Here is an 18,065-nt window from a genome sequence, read left to right as displayed (position 1 = left end):
ACATGGAGATATGCATATTTTAAATTCTTGGACAATGTACAAGATAGGCTTCATGTCAAGATTACTATGCTTATGACCATGGTGAAAAGAAGGGTTAGAAGAGACTCGATTGTACTTCTCATCATACATCTTCGATTTTCTTTTTATAACGAAGAATCCGAGGATATGTATATTTCTGATACCAATTTGTCCCTATTAGGTTTTACAAGCAAAGTCTGCGCGATTCCGCAGGTTTACAACTCTAGTTACCCATAATTATAACAATGTTTCTAATTCTACTACTACTACTACATATATATATACAACCATGCTCACAATCTTATTTACACACATACTAAAAAGCATTTAAAACTATGTTAAATGGGGGGAGTTTTACCTCAGTACAAAACTTGATAAAATTAAACAAATCCCCATTTCATTGATTCTTCATTTTGACCCCTGCTTTTATAAACTGCGCTGAATGTTGCACATAGATCGTCGATTTCCACTGCAAAGAAGGGATTCTCCATCGTCACCACTATTGGTGTTCTCTTCCTGTTGTCCTTTGCCCAAATATTGGAAATTCCAATTTTGAAGCCATTTTCTCACACTAAATAGCAAAAAAATAAATTTAAAAATTAGAGGAAAAAAAAAAGCATCGAATAACTTATATTTGGAGACAGAAAAATAAGCAAAACCCAGTTAAGAACTCACCATAAAAAACCAAACTTTACCGAAGAAAACTCCAAAAAACTAAAAAAAAAAAAAAAAAAAATATTGAAGAATCCATTTGAACTTTACACAGAATGCAGAAAGGAAAGGTGAAAAAGAAAATTATAAGCCATCAAGCTCAACCCTTTAATTTAAACTCCAAAAAAGTTAAACACAACCCCATTGAATCGTTAATCTTACTGTAACGACAAATTATTATGGCCAAACTTTTGGTGCCTATCAAAACCAAGTTTTCATATATATATATATATACAAAGCATATAAATTCTTCAATTTTAGACATTCTTAAGCATTGTACGACAATGTCATATAATTGTGTCTGCTCCATATCAAATACCTCATAATATAGGTAAATCAAGTGATTACATGTATATATATGAGCGATGTAGAACAAAGTTTTGTTTGCCAGTGTATAGCATACTTAAAACAATGATAAAAAGTTGATCCCTTTTCAATGGGACTAAATCAATTGAGACACAATCATATGACAAACTTTTTCATTACAATATCATAACCAGATATCTATCATAAAAGCTCTTGTAGGCTTATTTTAAGCTCTCAAGCAGCCACAAATGTTGTATTACTTCATACAGAAAAAAAAAAGATGAAATAGACTAAACATTAATAAGAAAATCTCAGGGGTCTTAATATTTTCAAAGCATCCATTACCTCAACTCATTTTAAAATATTTTTGAAATATGGTATCGTTCAATAACCTGTTATACAAAACATAGGAATGTTGTTGGGTTTAGTGTATATTTCTTTGAAATGGTAGGTATTTGACAGTCCAAATCTTTTCGTTATCTTAATTACAATTGCTAACCTCAAGAACTTGCAATCAAATTCTCCAAAGAATAGCCAATGACATAATGATGATAATATACTTTCTTATAAAACAAAACAGTTACAATATGTTTTTCGTCATATTCTAGAAATGAGTAAATTTTTAATTGCCTTCTCAAACAGTATGTGTGTGTGTGTGTGTGTATTTGGGCAATCTGGGTAATTCAATCCCCGAGAAAATAAGTTCACTGAACATGATTTCATAAACAAAAAAAAAACAAAAAAAGACAGAAGCTTGATGCATGCCCAAGAATCAAAAGAACGCATAAATTTTTCATTGCATATGAACCGTACCAACAAAAAAAAACCCAGAAACCTAAATTGATAAAAAAAATTAATCCAAACAACTGAAAAACCCACCCCGGTTGAATTGAATAAATCCCAGCAAACTCAAATAAATAATTATACATTTCAGATCGAAAATGGAAGCCAACGTCAGGTACCTCAAGATTGAGAGAGACAGAGCTGAGATATCAATGACAGAACAGGAGGAGGAGTTTCTGGGGATTTTTCTTGCTGAAATTTTCCTAGCTGCGTGTACACCTTGAAGAGGTTGTAGAATTACGCGTCCCACCCACGCCTGTACAAAATGAAAAATGTGAAATTAGGGAATAATTTTGGAAAATAGGAAATAGGGTACAAATTCAAAATTCCAAAAACCCAAATTGAACGCAACATATCAGAATTCATAATCAATAGAACGTGAAAACTGTAACCTATCGAAAATGCAGAAAGAGAGAGATTGAAATACAATTGGGGTTAATTTCGAAAACCTTCGTCGAAACAGTAACGATTCGAGGCATGCAACAGCTGTTTCTTGTTCCTGAGATGAACGGGAGATGACTGGCAGTAACAATGAGGTCTAATTCGCCGGCGTTCGGACGGCAACAGCTTGTTGTCGTTGCTAGCAAAGTCACGGAAAGGAGCGAGAGAAAAGAGAGAGAACGGAGAAGAAAGGAAAGAAAGAAATAAAAAAGATCAATATATATAATTTGTAAAACAATGGCATACCTATAATAACAAAAACCTAATAGAGGCAAAAAAAGAAACACACTGTGCTTATGAACAGTGTTTCAGTTATATTTGAGTTTTAGTATATATTGAATTTTAGAGGGTTTTGGACCTATGTCCCATCTTTTTCTTGTATTTTCTTTTTCGAGAAGGGTAAGGTTTATGTCCCTTTACTAAGTGTAGTTTTGTGAAATCCCATTCCCAGAATTTCATCATTTATTACGTATTTTGTATTTTAAATTCGTATTTCGCGATTACGTTATCTTTATTAGTTAATTTTAATTCCGCTAATTATAAGTTTAGTAATTGATTAGTTATCGAGTCGGAAGTTTCTTAATCAATCTTTGTCTTTCGTTGATATTTCGAAGTTACAACTAGTGTTTTTAAATAGATCTCAAACCCACGAACGTATAGGGGAAAACCGTTTGCGAGTCCGAATTATAACGGTATAGTTACTGACGTTTGAAGTTGTGAACTATAGATTGTGGGAATTGTTTAATTTCCACATGTGGGCTAAAGATTAAGTTAGTCTAATAATAAAAAGGGGACAATCAGATTTTTGGAGGGTAGACAGGACCAATTAAAAGGACAAAAGCAAAAATCCTCCTTCCCCCATTTGTGAAAATGTGTGCTCCACCAGCACACTTTCAAACCGGCCAATTTCAGGCCAATCCCTCCATTTCTCATCTGATTTTCCTATCTCCTTCACCTGCAACTTGCTCAACTATCTTCTTCCTTACACCTCCACAAAAAATCAAGGATTTTTAAGGCCTAATTCGGGTAGCTCCACAGGAGAACTCAGGGGTTCTCGACGACAAATTGTCGTTCTGGAGAGTATCACCATTCACCATCACCCTTAATCAACTTCCCTTGGACCCAAGAACAAAATCCAACTGGTGGGTAGGGCGTTGGAACACCAAGGAAGCCGAATTGAAGAACACCTACCTTAGGGTTTCGACGGGTGCAAGCCAATTTGAGGGCCTTCCCGGCCAAATTGGACTCGGCCACAGGCGGTGATAGAACGTGATGCCTTGACTCTTGTGCTAAGGTGCATTAGCGCGGACTCCAGACACTGATCATACAGGTGACAGGTTTGAGTAGACTCCGAGAAGTCCGTAGGTAGGGGTAGCAGTGCGGTTATTAGAGACGTGGAGCGTTCGGTTACCCTTGATTCACTCTTGTACTTTATCTTTTGGGACTTTCTTTTAAGCATTTCAAACTTGTTCTTAGTAAAGCAAAAAAAATTATGCTTCTTTTTGGAATGTACATATTTGTAAATATCTTGTGAAAAACTGAGCCTTCTTTTTAGTTTGGGTTGCAATTAAAGTATTTCATTCCGTATGGTATGTCATATTCAATGAATGTTATTTTTCCTTTGCCATGTGTCGATTTGCGACGTATGTTGGGATCGGGGCGTGACAAGGTTTTTTTTTTGTTCATATCAAGATAAAATTAAACTAAGTGTGCATAGTGTGGGATGAGCCTTTATTACAATGCATGTAGTGTCAAAGCATAAATAAAAGTGCAGAAATAGAAAGAATATTTATACGAAGATAATAGAAATAACTTCCTACATTATCAAAAGTGAACGTCAAAATCTGCCAGAGATCCTCATTGGCACACCCCGATTCGGAATGTCCACTTGAACTCCGAATCGAGCTGTGTTGGCCGACACTTTGAGGGTAACGAAGCCATAAAGTGTAGTGATATGAAAAATATGAGTAAATTTAAACCTAAAAGTGCCTATATGTAAGAGTGCGTTAGTGAGCAGGAATGAACCCAATTCACACGTGATGTCAGAGCGTAAGTAAAACACAGTAAAGGTAGAATAGGAATTATACCATCGAAGGTGATCACCTATACCAATAATTGCCAAGAATCCTTGTCAATACGAAAGCTTTGCTACTAGAACCTAGAGGGGCGAAAAACAAGGGTGAGTGGGCCTAAAAATAAAGTTTTGTAAAAACCTTTTCGAAAACATAATAACCCCTTACCATAAAACAAGTATTATAGTTTCTAAAATATACATACTACGTATAGTATGAAATTACTTACCATAGCCATCAATATTTCCAGAATTAATATACACCATAATATTTCATAAATAAACACCTAATGTTCGATAATCACATAATCTCACATAACAAATATATCATATTAAGTGCTCATTGACATATGTTGACACACGAGTTCATGCAAAGATATTCTGATATGAAGAGGATCGGGTGTAATCATGATTTATGCTCTAGTACTACAATCACGTGAAGGCTGGTGCTATGTGCATCACATATGATTCCTAACTACCTATAGCAATCTAGGATAGGACTGGCACCTATAATGGATCAAAAGTGAGTGTACGATGCGATGTGAACATACACTTGAAAGACTGGCCCTAGCCCAAGCAAGTACAAACACCAGTGTTGCACATGATGTGCAGATAACATAAATATAGTCATGCCATAGCTATTTGATAGTTCTAGTCAACATAAAGCTATTCATAATCATAAATCTAATTAAGGCATCCCCTTATAGTAATCTTACATGTGCATCCCGTATGATTATTTCATAATTCCCCAACGATACGACATTTCTTATAAACGTTATTTTAATTATGGAAATCACGTAGGAACTTCGTTATTAGATGTATATATGAAAACTAAACAAGTATATATACATATATGTACTATATAAAAGAAAAGACCCATTCACAGATACTTGCAAAGTCGTAACTGTTCAAACGAGCAAAGTTGGGGTCTCTGATAGTAATCGCACCTAAGCATAATCGAGACCCATTAGTAAAACTCAATTAAAACGTTTGAATTTGGAGAAACGAACAACGGATTCAGAATCAGCGCGTTGAAATACACTAAGAAGGGTCCCGACAAATTTTATAAAAAGTCAACAATCAACCTTAAAAAGTTAACGGAGAAGCGTTAAAACTTCAAAATTTCACTAAATGGATGCCAAAAATGGACTCGGGACTTCAAATTTAGCTTTGGAGGGTTTTCGAGAAAATTTTGAAAAAGTCAAAGCAAGGAAAATTCTAGAGAATATTCTAGGAATATTCTAGGTCCATTTTAGAAATGGGCCGGATCAAGTTATGGGCCCATGGATCCGGTTGGGCCCTTTTTTTCTCTCGGATTAGGTTGACCCGTTTGGGCTTGCAAGTCGACCGGACCCAACAAAGAAGAAGGCTGAACATTGGGAAATTTGGTCGGGAAACTTCCCCGGCTCCGTTTAGCTTCAAATCTCAACTAAAAGTAGCAACCTGATATATCAAATTGAAGCCTATGAAACAAAGAATCGAAATGTCACGCCCCGATCCTGACATATGACCAAGATCGACATGTGATGTTGCCAAATTCTTGTTTGTCTATCATGTCTCGCCTCCAAGACAAGACCAAAACACAATCAACGATTTAACCACGTAGTCATTTTCTTTATTTCATGGCTGCATCTAACCTTGTGTTAGATTGCCTGCGTACCCTAAGAAGGGATCAAGCCATTCATAGTTCACCTTTTACTACACTTCAACGTTTATCACAGTACGTTCAAGTAGAAAAGCATAGCATTCCTCAATGAATTATTAGAACTTGACAATGATGAAATTACTAGGCTCAGGGCTACATAGCAAACCCACATGACGATCAAGAATTCCACTTCATCCATCATATAAATCACTATGTTTCAACATAATACCACAATTTATAGCATGCAGCATCTCAAAAAAGGAAAAAAAACCAACGAAGCATAATATTATTCTCTAGCCACATTGGTGAACAAATATGATCATAGTAAAAACAATCATATCCAACATCATTCCACAATCACTCCAATTAATCAATCCCAAGAATCAAAGATGCACAATATTAACATTTAATTACGTTAATCAATCAATAAGATCACATATCAATTCATGAAATTTAATAAAGGAATTCTACATAATTCCCTACTTGGATTCCAAGCAATAATATGACAAATCTAATTTAGAAACACAACATCTACTGTGAGCACTATTCTAGAAATCCCCGCCTAGCGTTGCCTAAGCCTCGCCTAAGTGCTAGGCGGTTGGCCACCGTCCTGATTAATGCCTAGGCATTTGAAAATTAAAAAATGGTGTCTAAACCTGCTGAGGCGCCCGTCGAGACTGCCTAGGCACCCGCCGAGACACGCCCAGGCACTCGCTGAAGTTGCGACTCACTTAGAAAATAGATAATTTTCATTTTGCATATTTTTTTTTTCAATAAATTGTAAGAGACTTGTTGAATACTTAAATGAATATACATTATATACATGTTTTCATTATGTTGAAATACTTCCTAATATATATGTCATTCTATTTTGTAGTTTATAATGAAATTATATATATTTTAAGTATAAATAGACACTTATTTACATAAAATATAATATATTTACTTAAATCATCCTAGTCCGCCTAGGAGCTAGGCCCCAGCTTGCTGCTCGACTAGCACCTAGCATCTTTTAGAACCTTGACTGTCTGTGAGCAATTCATATTCACTCGAATCTAGGGCTGGACTAACCTTATGGAAATGAGCAAGAATAGGGATTCTAAACCACTCAACAGAATCTAACTAAAATATGGTCACCTATCGAAATGTACCAAGTACAACTAATCCTAATCACCTCTAGAATGCGTATGGTTCCCCATTGCGGATATACCAAGCAGGACCATAGGCATAATCTAATCGTCCAGGTAATGATCACCTATTGCGGATATACCAAGCATGATCACCCCTGAAATACGTATGGTCCTCTATCGCGGATATACCAAGCAGGACCATATCCTAACTCCAGGTAATGATCACTTATCGCTGATATACCAAGCATGATCACTCCTAGAATAAGTATGGTTCCCTATTACGGATAAACCAAGCAGAACCATAAGCATAGTCTAATCGTGCAGGCGGTGATCACCCATCGTGGATATACCAAGCATGATCACCCCTGAAATACGTATGGTCCGCTATTGCAGATATACAAAGCAGGACCATCCATGTACCACTGCTACATGGTGCAGTTAGATCAACACACAACCTACTTACCCTTATCTCTCCTATGATTTACAACGTAATCACTTGCACTATCAATTTCTCGTGACTACTGACCAACATGTCACGCAAGCATACAAGTTCCACAGGATAATTCTAATAGGATTCTAGTCTCACATTATCATAATAGTTACCATACATGTCATTTGTATTATCAAGAAGATAAATACACATCTATATCACAATAAAGCGTCCCATATTGTAAACTGAGGTATGTATTACCTGAGATAGCTCACTAACCGATATAGGTTCACTAAGCCCTACGTAGTCTATAGTAATACAAATTTTAGTATTCAAGAATGATTAAGAACATTTTGATCAAAATCAACCATAGTAGATCAATCAGAAAGATCCGCCCACCGGATTTCCAATCCGTAAGTTCCTAACATCCTCAAAGATTACGTATAATAACATATTAAAGTTTGTTAACGATCGAACGGTCAAATTGTCGATTGTTATAATGATCAAGTGGCGGCCTCTAACAAAAATATGTTTAAACAATGGGATTTTATCAATCAGATGTCAAATATGGAATTAGAAGACAAAGTCGGCCCACAGGCCACTCACCGCCGCAAGTGGTAGTTTCCAGCAAACAGAAACCCATTTTTCTGACGAACTCCAAAAATTACCAATTTTCACATAAATGTAGAGCAAGTAAAGGGGAATAATTTTCATACCTCATATGAAGTCCAATTCGACCGGGAAGTGGCCTGAAAACGCCTTGATCCCCCGGAAACCCAAAAAATGGGTGTTCTTGATTCGTTGCCAAAACGAACTCCGACGCCTCATCCAATGCTTGGGCCTTGCTCCTGTGGTTGAGGGGAGTCTATTGGTAGTGGTGATTGATGGTGTTGATTTTAGAAATGGCGGATCGCCATCGTGCACCCCTCTGCGCCACTAACTCTATTCTTCACGAAAAAGGTGCCAATCCTTGTCAAGCTTGGTTAAATATGGAAGAGAGATCGATTGGGTTCGAAGTAAGGATCAATATGGCACTGGTCACATCGTCAGCGGTGGTCGGAATAGGGAGATAAGGTCGAGTTGGGTCAGTGGGTCGAAGAGGGGTCTAGGTTTGCTGGGTCTTTCCTTCCCAAAGTGATGGGAACTCGTAAAAATATTAAATCTCTATTTTATTTAAGAAACTTCTATCTTCTGTAACTTTTTCTTCCTCGTCCCTATTCACGAATGGCATTCGCCTATGCGCTCGTGGGGACGAGCTCAATTCGAAAACATTAATAGCGACCCTTGAAGGTCTACGGATTTTAAATAATTATTTTTAAAAATTCAAAGTTTGTAATTAAGTAATTAAAATCTAAAATTAATTTAAATTCGTAAAAATACTATAAAATCTCGCGAATACAAATTATGTAAATTACAATAGTGAAATCCAGGATTGGGATTTCACACGAAATATACCATTGGGTTCCTCGATCGTGACCAAAGTTAGCTAGAAAACAGCTCGAAAGTTGTCGGTTCTCACCCAAAAACTGGGGACGATTTTCCCCATCTTGTCTCTGCACCAAAAGCCACCAAAAAGTCTCAAAAACATTCTGATTGTACTCCTAAATATGATCCATGAAGATCTAGAGTGGTTTTCGAAATTACCCACATTGAAATTCTCAAATTTCTCGTCTAAAAACATGGTGTTGACAGTCTGGGTTTGTGTTTGCAGCTCAAGGCTTAGGTATTCGGTTTCACGGCCAAGAGACGAAGTGGGCTTCTGGTTCGTGGCAATGATACTCGTAGGAGATGATGATGGGTGTGGTTGTCAGGCAAGTCTCACGGAGAGGGAAGTTAGAGAGAGAAAAGGCCAGAAAGGATGAGAGGGACGAGAGAGAGTCTGAGGGAAGACGGAAGAGAGTGTCCCCCAAAGTGTGGGGGAAAATAAAACATGTGCATGGAAAGAATGGAGAGTTTAGTATGGGTGTGGGCCTCACATTTAAGAAAAATTAATAAAATATTAAAAATATCTAATCAGAAAATATTTAAATAGTAATAAAAATAATATAAAATAATTAAAACAGTAATTTCGAAAAATTAATCTTTCGGATTCGTAAATCTGTAAAATCTTCGTCGTAACTCCAAATTCAATTTCGCTTGTGCCTACGCATTCATAACGTTGAGTGCTATAAGGGTAAGCTAAAATAATGGGTCATACATCCTTCTAAATGATGGTAAATGAAAGTCAAGATCCTTGTCTCTAAGGGCATTTTCGTCAATTCACACTTTTAAAATTTATAAAGTTGTAAAATTAAGGACGAGTTGTTACAATCTACCCACCTTAAAAAAATTTCGTCCTCAAAATTTGAAATAAGTTGTTGTACATAAAATAGTGAAGAGATGGAAGAAAAATATATGTAAAAAAGGCATCAAGTTAGAGCGGTTGCATAAAAGAAAATGTCATTCCATCGCGATCAAAATGCAATGATTCCTCTTTCATGCCTCCAAACTCATACTTTCCTTCTCCTTTAGTACAAAACTATAATATAAAACCTTTATAAAAACATAAAATAAAAAATAGATATATAATAACATAACGTAATAATATATAAAAATATAAAATTAAAATAATTGTACTGAAATTAAAACTGAAAATAGAAAGTTTTTCACCTACACATTCGTAGCTTCACGTACTCTGAAGATACTATATAGTATCTTTGGGTCAAGCCCAAACAATAAATCAATAAATAAATGAATAAAAAATACTAACGTAGGCGGGCCTACTTATCCACTTGCTTAACGAATCCAACGAATAAGTTATCGATATTACAGTCTGCAACTTGCAATACCGACAACTGACTGTCGTCACGATAAGCAAGTGAATAATTCCTGAGGGTGCAATATTACCATCTTACCCCCATTGGGAAATATGCATAAATCAACCGAATAACGCCTTGATCATGCTTACGTACTACCCTCTCGGGTGACATTGTCAAAAGTACGCAATTTCCTATACCGTAAACTCAATCGTTCGAATACCCATTCTCAATACTGTTATGCCAATCGTGTATTATACGTCTTAAATGGTGCTATACCAAAAATCAAAATAGTACCTGTAGTTACAAACAACTTTAAAAGGGATAAGCTGATAGGAGCACATTTATGCGACTTAGTTGGCTTGTTCTTGTGCATTTATGTCGTGTTTCCTTAGTTATTTTAATGTTTAAAGTCATTTTCGTTTGTTTTCAGATTTTATGGACAAAGTATGCAAGAAGATGCATTTTGGAGGCCTTTGGAGCATGTTTCGGGGCTTGGAATGGATAGAAAATGCATGGGCCAAGTGGATGGACGAATTTGAGAACTAAAGAGGCCAAGAATATGAAGAATTATGGTCCAAAAGATGAAGAAAACAGCCCAAAAATCTGTCACCCCAACTTGCATTCCTTGCCATGCAAACCACATAGAATTCCCTTTGGATTCCATGCCATGCTTGATCACTCTTGTCTCCTACATAATTTCTAATTTCATGCTTCAATTCATTTAATTATTACACTCAATTGCTTGATACCTCTTGTTCCCTTCACTCATTAGATTTTAGACAACATTTACATCCATTGCATGCACCAATTGATGCTCCATCATTCACATTTGGAATCCCATGCCTTGTGTACCACATGTTGCTGCACCTTTGACCCATTTATTGACACATTTTCACCTCCCTTTCCATCTCTATGCAATGTACACAATCATTCATGCTCCCTAGCTTCAAGACCACTCCATTTTACCCTTCACACTTTGCATCATCACTTCATTTTCACCCTTGGACCATTGCACACCACACACACAAATTGCCATGCATTTCATCCTTAACCTAACCTGATTTTCTAAGGTTTTTGGGGCCTATAAATACATGTTTACACCCCTTGGCAAAAGAACAATCCCCCATATTCATCATTTTATCACAGAAATTCGTCCATACACACCCTAGGAAGCAAAACACCCCAAAAACACCATTCTAGTGCCTAGAAAACATAACAGCCACTCCACCTTCTTCCACCCTCTTTGCCTAGTTCTCCACCACCTTCCAACCATCAAACACTCTTCCACACTCACCCTAAACCCCTCCATATCATTCCCCATCCATTCTACACCATAAATCCACCCAAAAATCTGTCCACAAGCTTCATGCCGCAACAAAGAGGAAGGGAGATCCATTGATGCACTTGCTTTCCAAGTTGGAGCATTTTAGGTGTTTTCTTTCCTTTGATTTTAATGTCTAATTTTATGTATCTTTGTATTGCAAGAATGAGGAACTAAACCCCCTTAGTTGGGGGGTGATTCGAAACCATGTACATGCTTGCAATATGATTTGATTACATTAAGTTGTTATTTCATAAGTTGCGGATTCAATTCGTTCATCTACTTGATTGATAACTTATTTGTGTATGTTGATTGAGAGTGCACGCTTAGTTTTCATGCATGAATATGATGCTAGATTATGAGGGAGTTTCACCTAATAGTTACAATCTTATAATCACAAGTAGTGAAGGTCGCTTGAAAACGATCGCGTTGAATGAATTCTTGGCACTAGTTTCATGCTCATCATAGTAACGAATGCCTCGTCAACACTTATAGTTCTCATTGTGCTTCATGATTCTTGATTGTATCTTTATTGTGCTCATCACGTAAGGAACCTTTGAGGAATGCTTTGAATTGTTGTATGCGCTTTTCCATCCAATTCATTAACTTAAGGAGAACTTGAAGGTTAATTTAAGCGTATCTAATTAACTTGGGGTGTTGAGTTTCATAATTTATTGAAAGAACAACTGAAAATCATTTTGTTTGCAAGTGTGTCATGTGTGGAGAAGAACCTCCTAACTAGCCTTTTATCCATCCTTTTCATCCAAAAACGTTTTACAATCTGTTTTGTTTTAAAGTTTCTGTTTTGTTTTCAATTTTCGTCCCAAACAAATCCCCCTTTATTTTGAAGTCTTAGATTAGTTAGAAAGTGTTTTGATTTGTGTTTCTAAGTGTTTTGATTCAAGTTTTCATCCAACTTCGTCCAAGTTCTTGTTAGGTTCTCAAAACTGCCCAGAAAGTGGTTTTTAGGCAGTTTTGAGTCATTAGGTTGCTGTTTTGAGTTTTATGTTTGTTTAAGTATTTTAAAGTATAGTTTTGCATTCTTTGAGTCTAGTTTAGTGTTTTAAATTTTGTTTTTATGTTTTTAAGTCAGTTTTCAAGTGTTTAGCAATCCCTCCTAATCCCCGGCCTAGAACGATCCCTACTTACATACTTTACTACATTTGATAAAAAGAGGGTTTAATTTGTGTGCTTATATATTTCACATCATAAGCGTCTGTTATAATCATACTAAAACTGTAGAACAGATAAACGCAACATGTCCACTAAGGTCTAGATAGTTCATTCAGACAGACCATTAGTCTGTGGGTAAAATGTGGTACTAGACAAAACTTAGTACTCATAACCTTCAAGTAGGCTTCCAAAGACTTGAAAGTAAACCACCGCACATCATGATAAAATACAATAGTGACATGCACACCATGTAGCCAAACAATGTAGTTCATAACCCCTTAGCGAGCATATTCATAGTGAATTTCTCTCGAATTTAGCTAAAAACCATGTCAAGAAGGCTAAAAGAACAATCAAGAATTTGAGGGTCAAAACAAGTCCATCAAATCTAGAATACAAGGTAACTGGAATTAATGCATGACATCTCACTACAACGGTAGTTTCCAAGAAATTCAATCACAAACGATAAGGATTCGTTTAGCAGAGTATTTGTGGGGTGATTGAGGAATTAATGGTCAAAACTAAAACTTCAATGTTTGAGCGATTCTTCTTGATGGTATGTCTGCTTTAATGATAATATGAAATGCAGTATGGTAGACGCGTACTCAAGGTTAACTAGAATGCCTTCAGGCACAAGGAGGTGACTATGAAATCACGGTTAAAGTAGATGTCGATCGAAATGCTAGAAAATCTGATAAATTCAAAAATAAGAACTTTCACCAAGTGGTCTAAAATGTAGTCCTTCTAGACCAACGAAAAACGAGTTAACTTGTTAAATCGGTCGATAATCACCGAAACATCATCATAATCTCCATACACATAAGATACCTCATATCGGAAACCTTATGGTGATATTTCCCAATTTCCATTTAGATACAGAAAGTGATTATAACCACTCGAACGATTTCTTGATGATTTGTAGGTAACGTCATATCAATACTCATGAATTTCCAATTGAAATGAGGTATGACAGACTGAAGGTGTTCAAGGGTAGATATGTCTTTTGATGTGGCAAATAATAACTATTGCATAACCAGGGTAATACATAATAATGTAATCGTAGACGTTGATTTGGTTTTTCCATCATCGTTGTTAGAAATTTAGCTTATTTCAAGTGTAGATGTATTTGAGAAGTATATGTTTGGTAAAGATTTTGGACACATTCTCCACAGAGAGGTGTCATTCAATTTTCAAATAAAGATTGTAACTGTTGACTCTAAGTCATGAGTAAGATGGTTCATTTCGTATGGTTCCAACCGTTGGGAAATATAACAGATACTCTGTCATGCTACATCTACACAACCAAGACATCCATAGAAAACGTCATCGTGGATTTTGAAATGATCAATGTCATCGAAAAGTGCAAAACAAATGTGAGGTGAGAGAACTGTTTGGTTGTCAGAAACTTTATTCATAATCAACATCACAGACTAGACTAACTTTCCTCAATCGACAAGTGAGGAAAAACTCTATAGCTGAGAAATCGCTAACAAACTGTCGATAAAATTGACAAGACCAAAGATATCTTGAATTTCATAACACTTTGTGAGAATTCCAACTTTCTTCCGCTACAACCTTTTGGGAAAAAGAAAAGAATATTGTCTACTGAGATCACGTCTCCAAAGAAGAGTCCCAATTTAAACAAAACTAACATTTGAGGTTGAACCATGGCTCGTTCTTGATGTTGCGAAAGATTTAATGGATCGAGATTGAGAACTTAGAGTAGTTCCTGGTTGTTAAGCCTTCCTTGGTCGTGGGTCGGTCCCTACGTTTGGCCTCCAACATACTTTTATTGGACTGCTTCCCATCCTCATTTTTAAGCCACTGCCAAATCTTTTCGAGGCTGCTCGGGTGCCTTGTCTGCTCATCGAGCCTATTCCCAAAGTACATGATTCTTTGCCAAAGCGAAAGAGTCTGCCAGAGTTAGATCTTCTTTCATGATCAACTCTCTGAACAGTGGGTGGTCTGCTATGAGTCCTTTTTGGAAGGTTGCATTTGTTATCAAGTCGTCGCATCCGACTATCTTCGCCTTCTCTGCTTTGAACCTTTTCACCTAGTCGCAGAGTAACTCTTTTGGGTTCTTCTTCATGTTGAACAAGTGGTCAGACTTTTTCATGATCGAGCGGTAGGATGAGTATTCTTTGGTGAAAACCAAGGAAATATCATCAAAACTTCAGATGGATCGTGATGGCAGGGTGTGAAACCAATCTTGTGCCTCGCCTTGTAAAGTGGTGGTGAATATCTTGCACATAAGGGCAGTGTTGTTCAGATAACGAACCATCATGCTTTGGTAGTGCTTCAAGTGCCTCTCTGTATCTCCATCTCCTTTAAAAGATGTGAAATGTAGCATGCTAAACTAACGTGGAGACTTTGCCTGCTCGATCTCATCCGTGAAGGGTGACATGCTCATGTTGGTGATGTCCGTCGTAGTGCTTCATCGGTAACTTTGTTACATTGGAAATCATGTAATCGGTCGTTTAAGAGCCTCTCTACCTCTTTCTGAATATGCCTTTGTTGGGGTAGCGGAGCTCTCAACTGCCCTTAGTCTTGACCTACTGGTCTAGTGCTTTTCTACGTGCTCGGCTCATTTATGCCGCAACGACGGTGCATGTGGTTTGTTCCTAGCAGGTGAGGGAATTCTTCATAGGCTGCCAATTGAACTTGAGCTAGATTGAGTGACTGCTTCTCTCTGTCTGACGTGATGCCTACCCTGATGTGATGTGGATAATGTTCATTGTAGGCCTAACCGCGAATGAACGCTTCGCTTGGAAGGCTGCTCACGTTGAATATCGGAGTATGGCCCCAACCATAAGTTTATGCTCCTCTGTGGGCTTAGTCGAGAGTGCACGCTCTTCTGCATGCTAAGACGAAAGTATATGTTATCTCGGGGCCTCAATCGGGAGTGTACTCTGTCTGAATGCTCGATTCATGGCTGGTTGAGTGACTGTTTACTGGGACTTTACTGGAGAGGTTCTTCGTCTGAGCCCTTGTCCTATTTCGGGACACCTCGTCGGGGCACGTTGCATCTCAGTGCGCCGCAAGAGCTGATTCACCAAGGTCGTCTGTTGTGCGAGGGCGCTTGTCAACTCTATGACTTGTCGAGACAAGTTTTGTTCGTCATTCGGATTGGAAATGCTTGGAAGAAATGCATCTCCTTGAGCAGTGGAAGTATAGTAGACTTCGAGCGCGAGATTCGAATTAGGGAATGTCAAATCCGCGAAGAAGTGTGGTGAAACTGCCCTTAGTTCAATCGTAGTCCCAAAAATTTAAAGTCGAGACGGTTAAACTAATCTTGAATCGATTTGGGCTACTTGGAAAGCCACGGGAGTAGGCTGGGCCATGGGAGTAGGCTGCTCGGCGTGTGGCGCACGTGGGTACGAGGCTAGGGCTCAGCTTGGCAACGCGTTGAGCTCGCTTAGGGTTTGGGCGGCTTGGCTAGGACTTAGGCCCTTAAAGGTTAAAGTGGCACGGCTTGGGTCGTGACCTTGGCGTCATGGGTTTTGCTGAGGGTGGCCACGGTGGTGCCCCGTGGGGGTGGTGCCGCTCCACTCATCATTGTGTTGAGCCTTGTAGATCGTCGTGGTCCTAATCCTTGAACGTTGGAATTTCTATTCATTCTAAATCTCTTGCCATTGTACTTTTCTTTTATGTTTTATTGAAGAATTTTTTAAAAATAAAAATTCCAAGAATAAGAACGTACGAAAAATCTACAAATGAACAAGAAAATGAAAAACCTTGAATGTGAGAGTCTTCTACAAGCGCTTGAGTTCAACCCTCAATGAAAGCACCAATTTGTAGATGCAAATTTCTTCCTTCTTGTTCTTGGACGAAAATGCACCTGCAAAAAGCCTCACGCGCCCACGATGAATTGGGGGTGGGGGGGCTTTGGCCAAAGAACCTCTGATGCCAAAGTTAGAACTTTGAGGGAAAAGTGTTTTGAGAATTTTGCAAGAGGATTCAACTTAGGTTTTTTGAGAAAATGAAGTGGTATTTATAGGGGTATGGCCGGCCTTATTAGGAGAATGGGGACCGGCAATATGTGGTATTTTTTGTTGTTAATTACAATCAATTAGCTAATTAATAAATTAATTGAGTAATAAATTAATTAATTAGCTAATTAATATAATTTGAAAGAAATAATTTGAGAGTTATCTTGTGGGGAGGATTTGATGAGGATGGATGAAATATAGGTTTTGAATAAATACCTATTTTGATCACTTTTGACCTCGATTGAGTGATGATTGTCCGCTACTCGCACATAGAAGCTTCTGTGTGCCTCGAGGGTAATTTTGCCTTTTTAACCCTAGAATCCACTTGTCGCTTCCATATTTTTCTCGATTATTTTTTGCTCCACAACTTGTAAGGGTGATTCTGTCAAGGGTGCGTGTTTGGGGCATTTATCTATATTTTGAATATCCGTAGTCTTGTGTATGTTGAAATATGATGTCATTCAAGACCCGCAGAGGGCTTAGAGAATGGGTATAGAAGTGACAGAGTCATTCTCTACAAATATTTGCTTGAACAATAAGAGTGAAGAGAGAATTATGTAGTACGTATGGATGACTACGTGACATTGTGCAGAATAAGTTGTTCAATTAAATATATTAATCTGGTTAGGTTGAAGATTTTCTTATGTTTTATGATTTTTCTTCTTATGGTTCATATTTTGAAATTTGAAATATTACAATTTTGAATGTGAAGTATGTCGAGTCATATTCTTTCTCAACATGCTTTCCTTTGTGTGGGGAATGTTTATGGTTTAAGGTTTAAGGTTTAAGGTGTGGGGGCGGGAAAGTTCTTGGAGGTGTTCAAGTTCATTTCGGATTTAAAATAAGGATGGTGAAATTTAAATGGAAGTATTATGACTGACGGCGGTACTACTGTACAAGATAATGTAAATAGAATAACATGAAATATTTATACCCAGACGTGAATATCATAAACTATAACTGCGTCCTTCTATTAGACATGCGGCCTGATTAGCAAAACATCTTACTATCACGAAGCATTAATGTGAAATATCGTGGACATATGCAATAAATCATATCCCAATACCACCCATGAAGCTTTCGAATTCTGGGAGTTTGAAACCCATGCAACACAATTGGCATTCTCATAATTGTACTTGCCAAACAAGAAGGAAATTTCATACTCATTCTTGAATCTCTAATTCGTGAACTC

The 18,065-nt window shown here is 37.3% G+C and overlaps 1 protein-coding gene across 1 annotated transcript; it reads right to left on the bottom strand.

Annotated features, from left to right (window-relative positions):
- Positions 1-109: 109 nt before the first annotated feature.
- LOC126615104 (uncharacterized) lies at positions 110-2,529 on the bottom strand. Its single transcript, XM_050282844.1, has 3 exons — positions 2,328-2,529; positions 1,998-2,134; positions 110-589 (listed from the first exon to the last, which is right to left on the bottom strand). Exons 1-3 carry the CDS (start codon positions 2,355-2,357, stop codon positions 445-447), a joined length of 312 nt encoding a protein of 103 aa, XP_050138801.1. The 5' UTR covers positions 2,358-2,529; the 3' UTR covers positions 110-444.
- Positions 2,530-18,065: the final 15,536 nt, after the last annotated feature.

This window comes from Malus sylvestris, chromosome 3, assembly GCF_916048215.2.
Source record: "Malus sylvestris chromosome 3, drMalSylv7.2, whole genome shotgun sequence".
NCBI classification, from domain to species: domain Eukaryota; kingdom Viridiplantae; phylum Streptophyta; class Magnoliopsida; order Rosales; family Rosaceae; genus Malus; species Malus sylvestris.
Note: the sequence above shows the minus strand (reverse complement) of the source record. Positions and strands in the feature narration are given on the sequence as shown.

Coding starts and splice junctions, on each gene's coding strand:
- LOC126615104 (XM_050282844.1), bottom strand. CDS start 2,357: ATGCCTCGAATCGTTACTGTTTCGACGAAG. Junction 2,135..2,327: donor TCGTTACTGTTTCGACGAAG/GTTTTCGAAATT, acceptor CATTTTGTACAG/GCGTGGGTGGGACGCGTAAT. Junction 590..1,997: donor CTGTCTCTCTCAATCTTGAG/GTACCTGACGTT, acceptor TTTGCTATTTAG/TGTGAGAAAATGGCTTCAAA.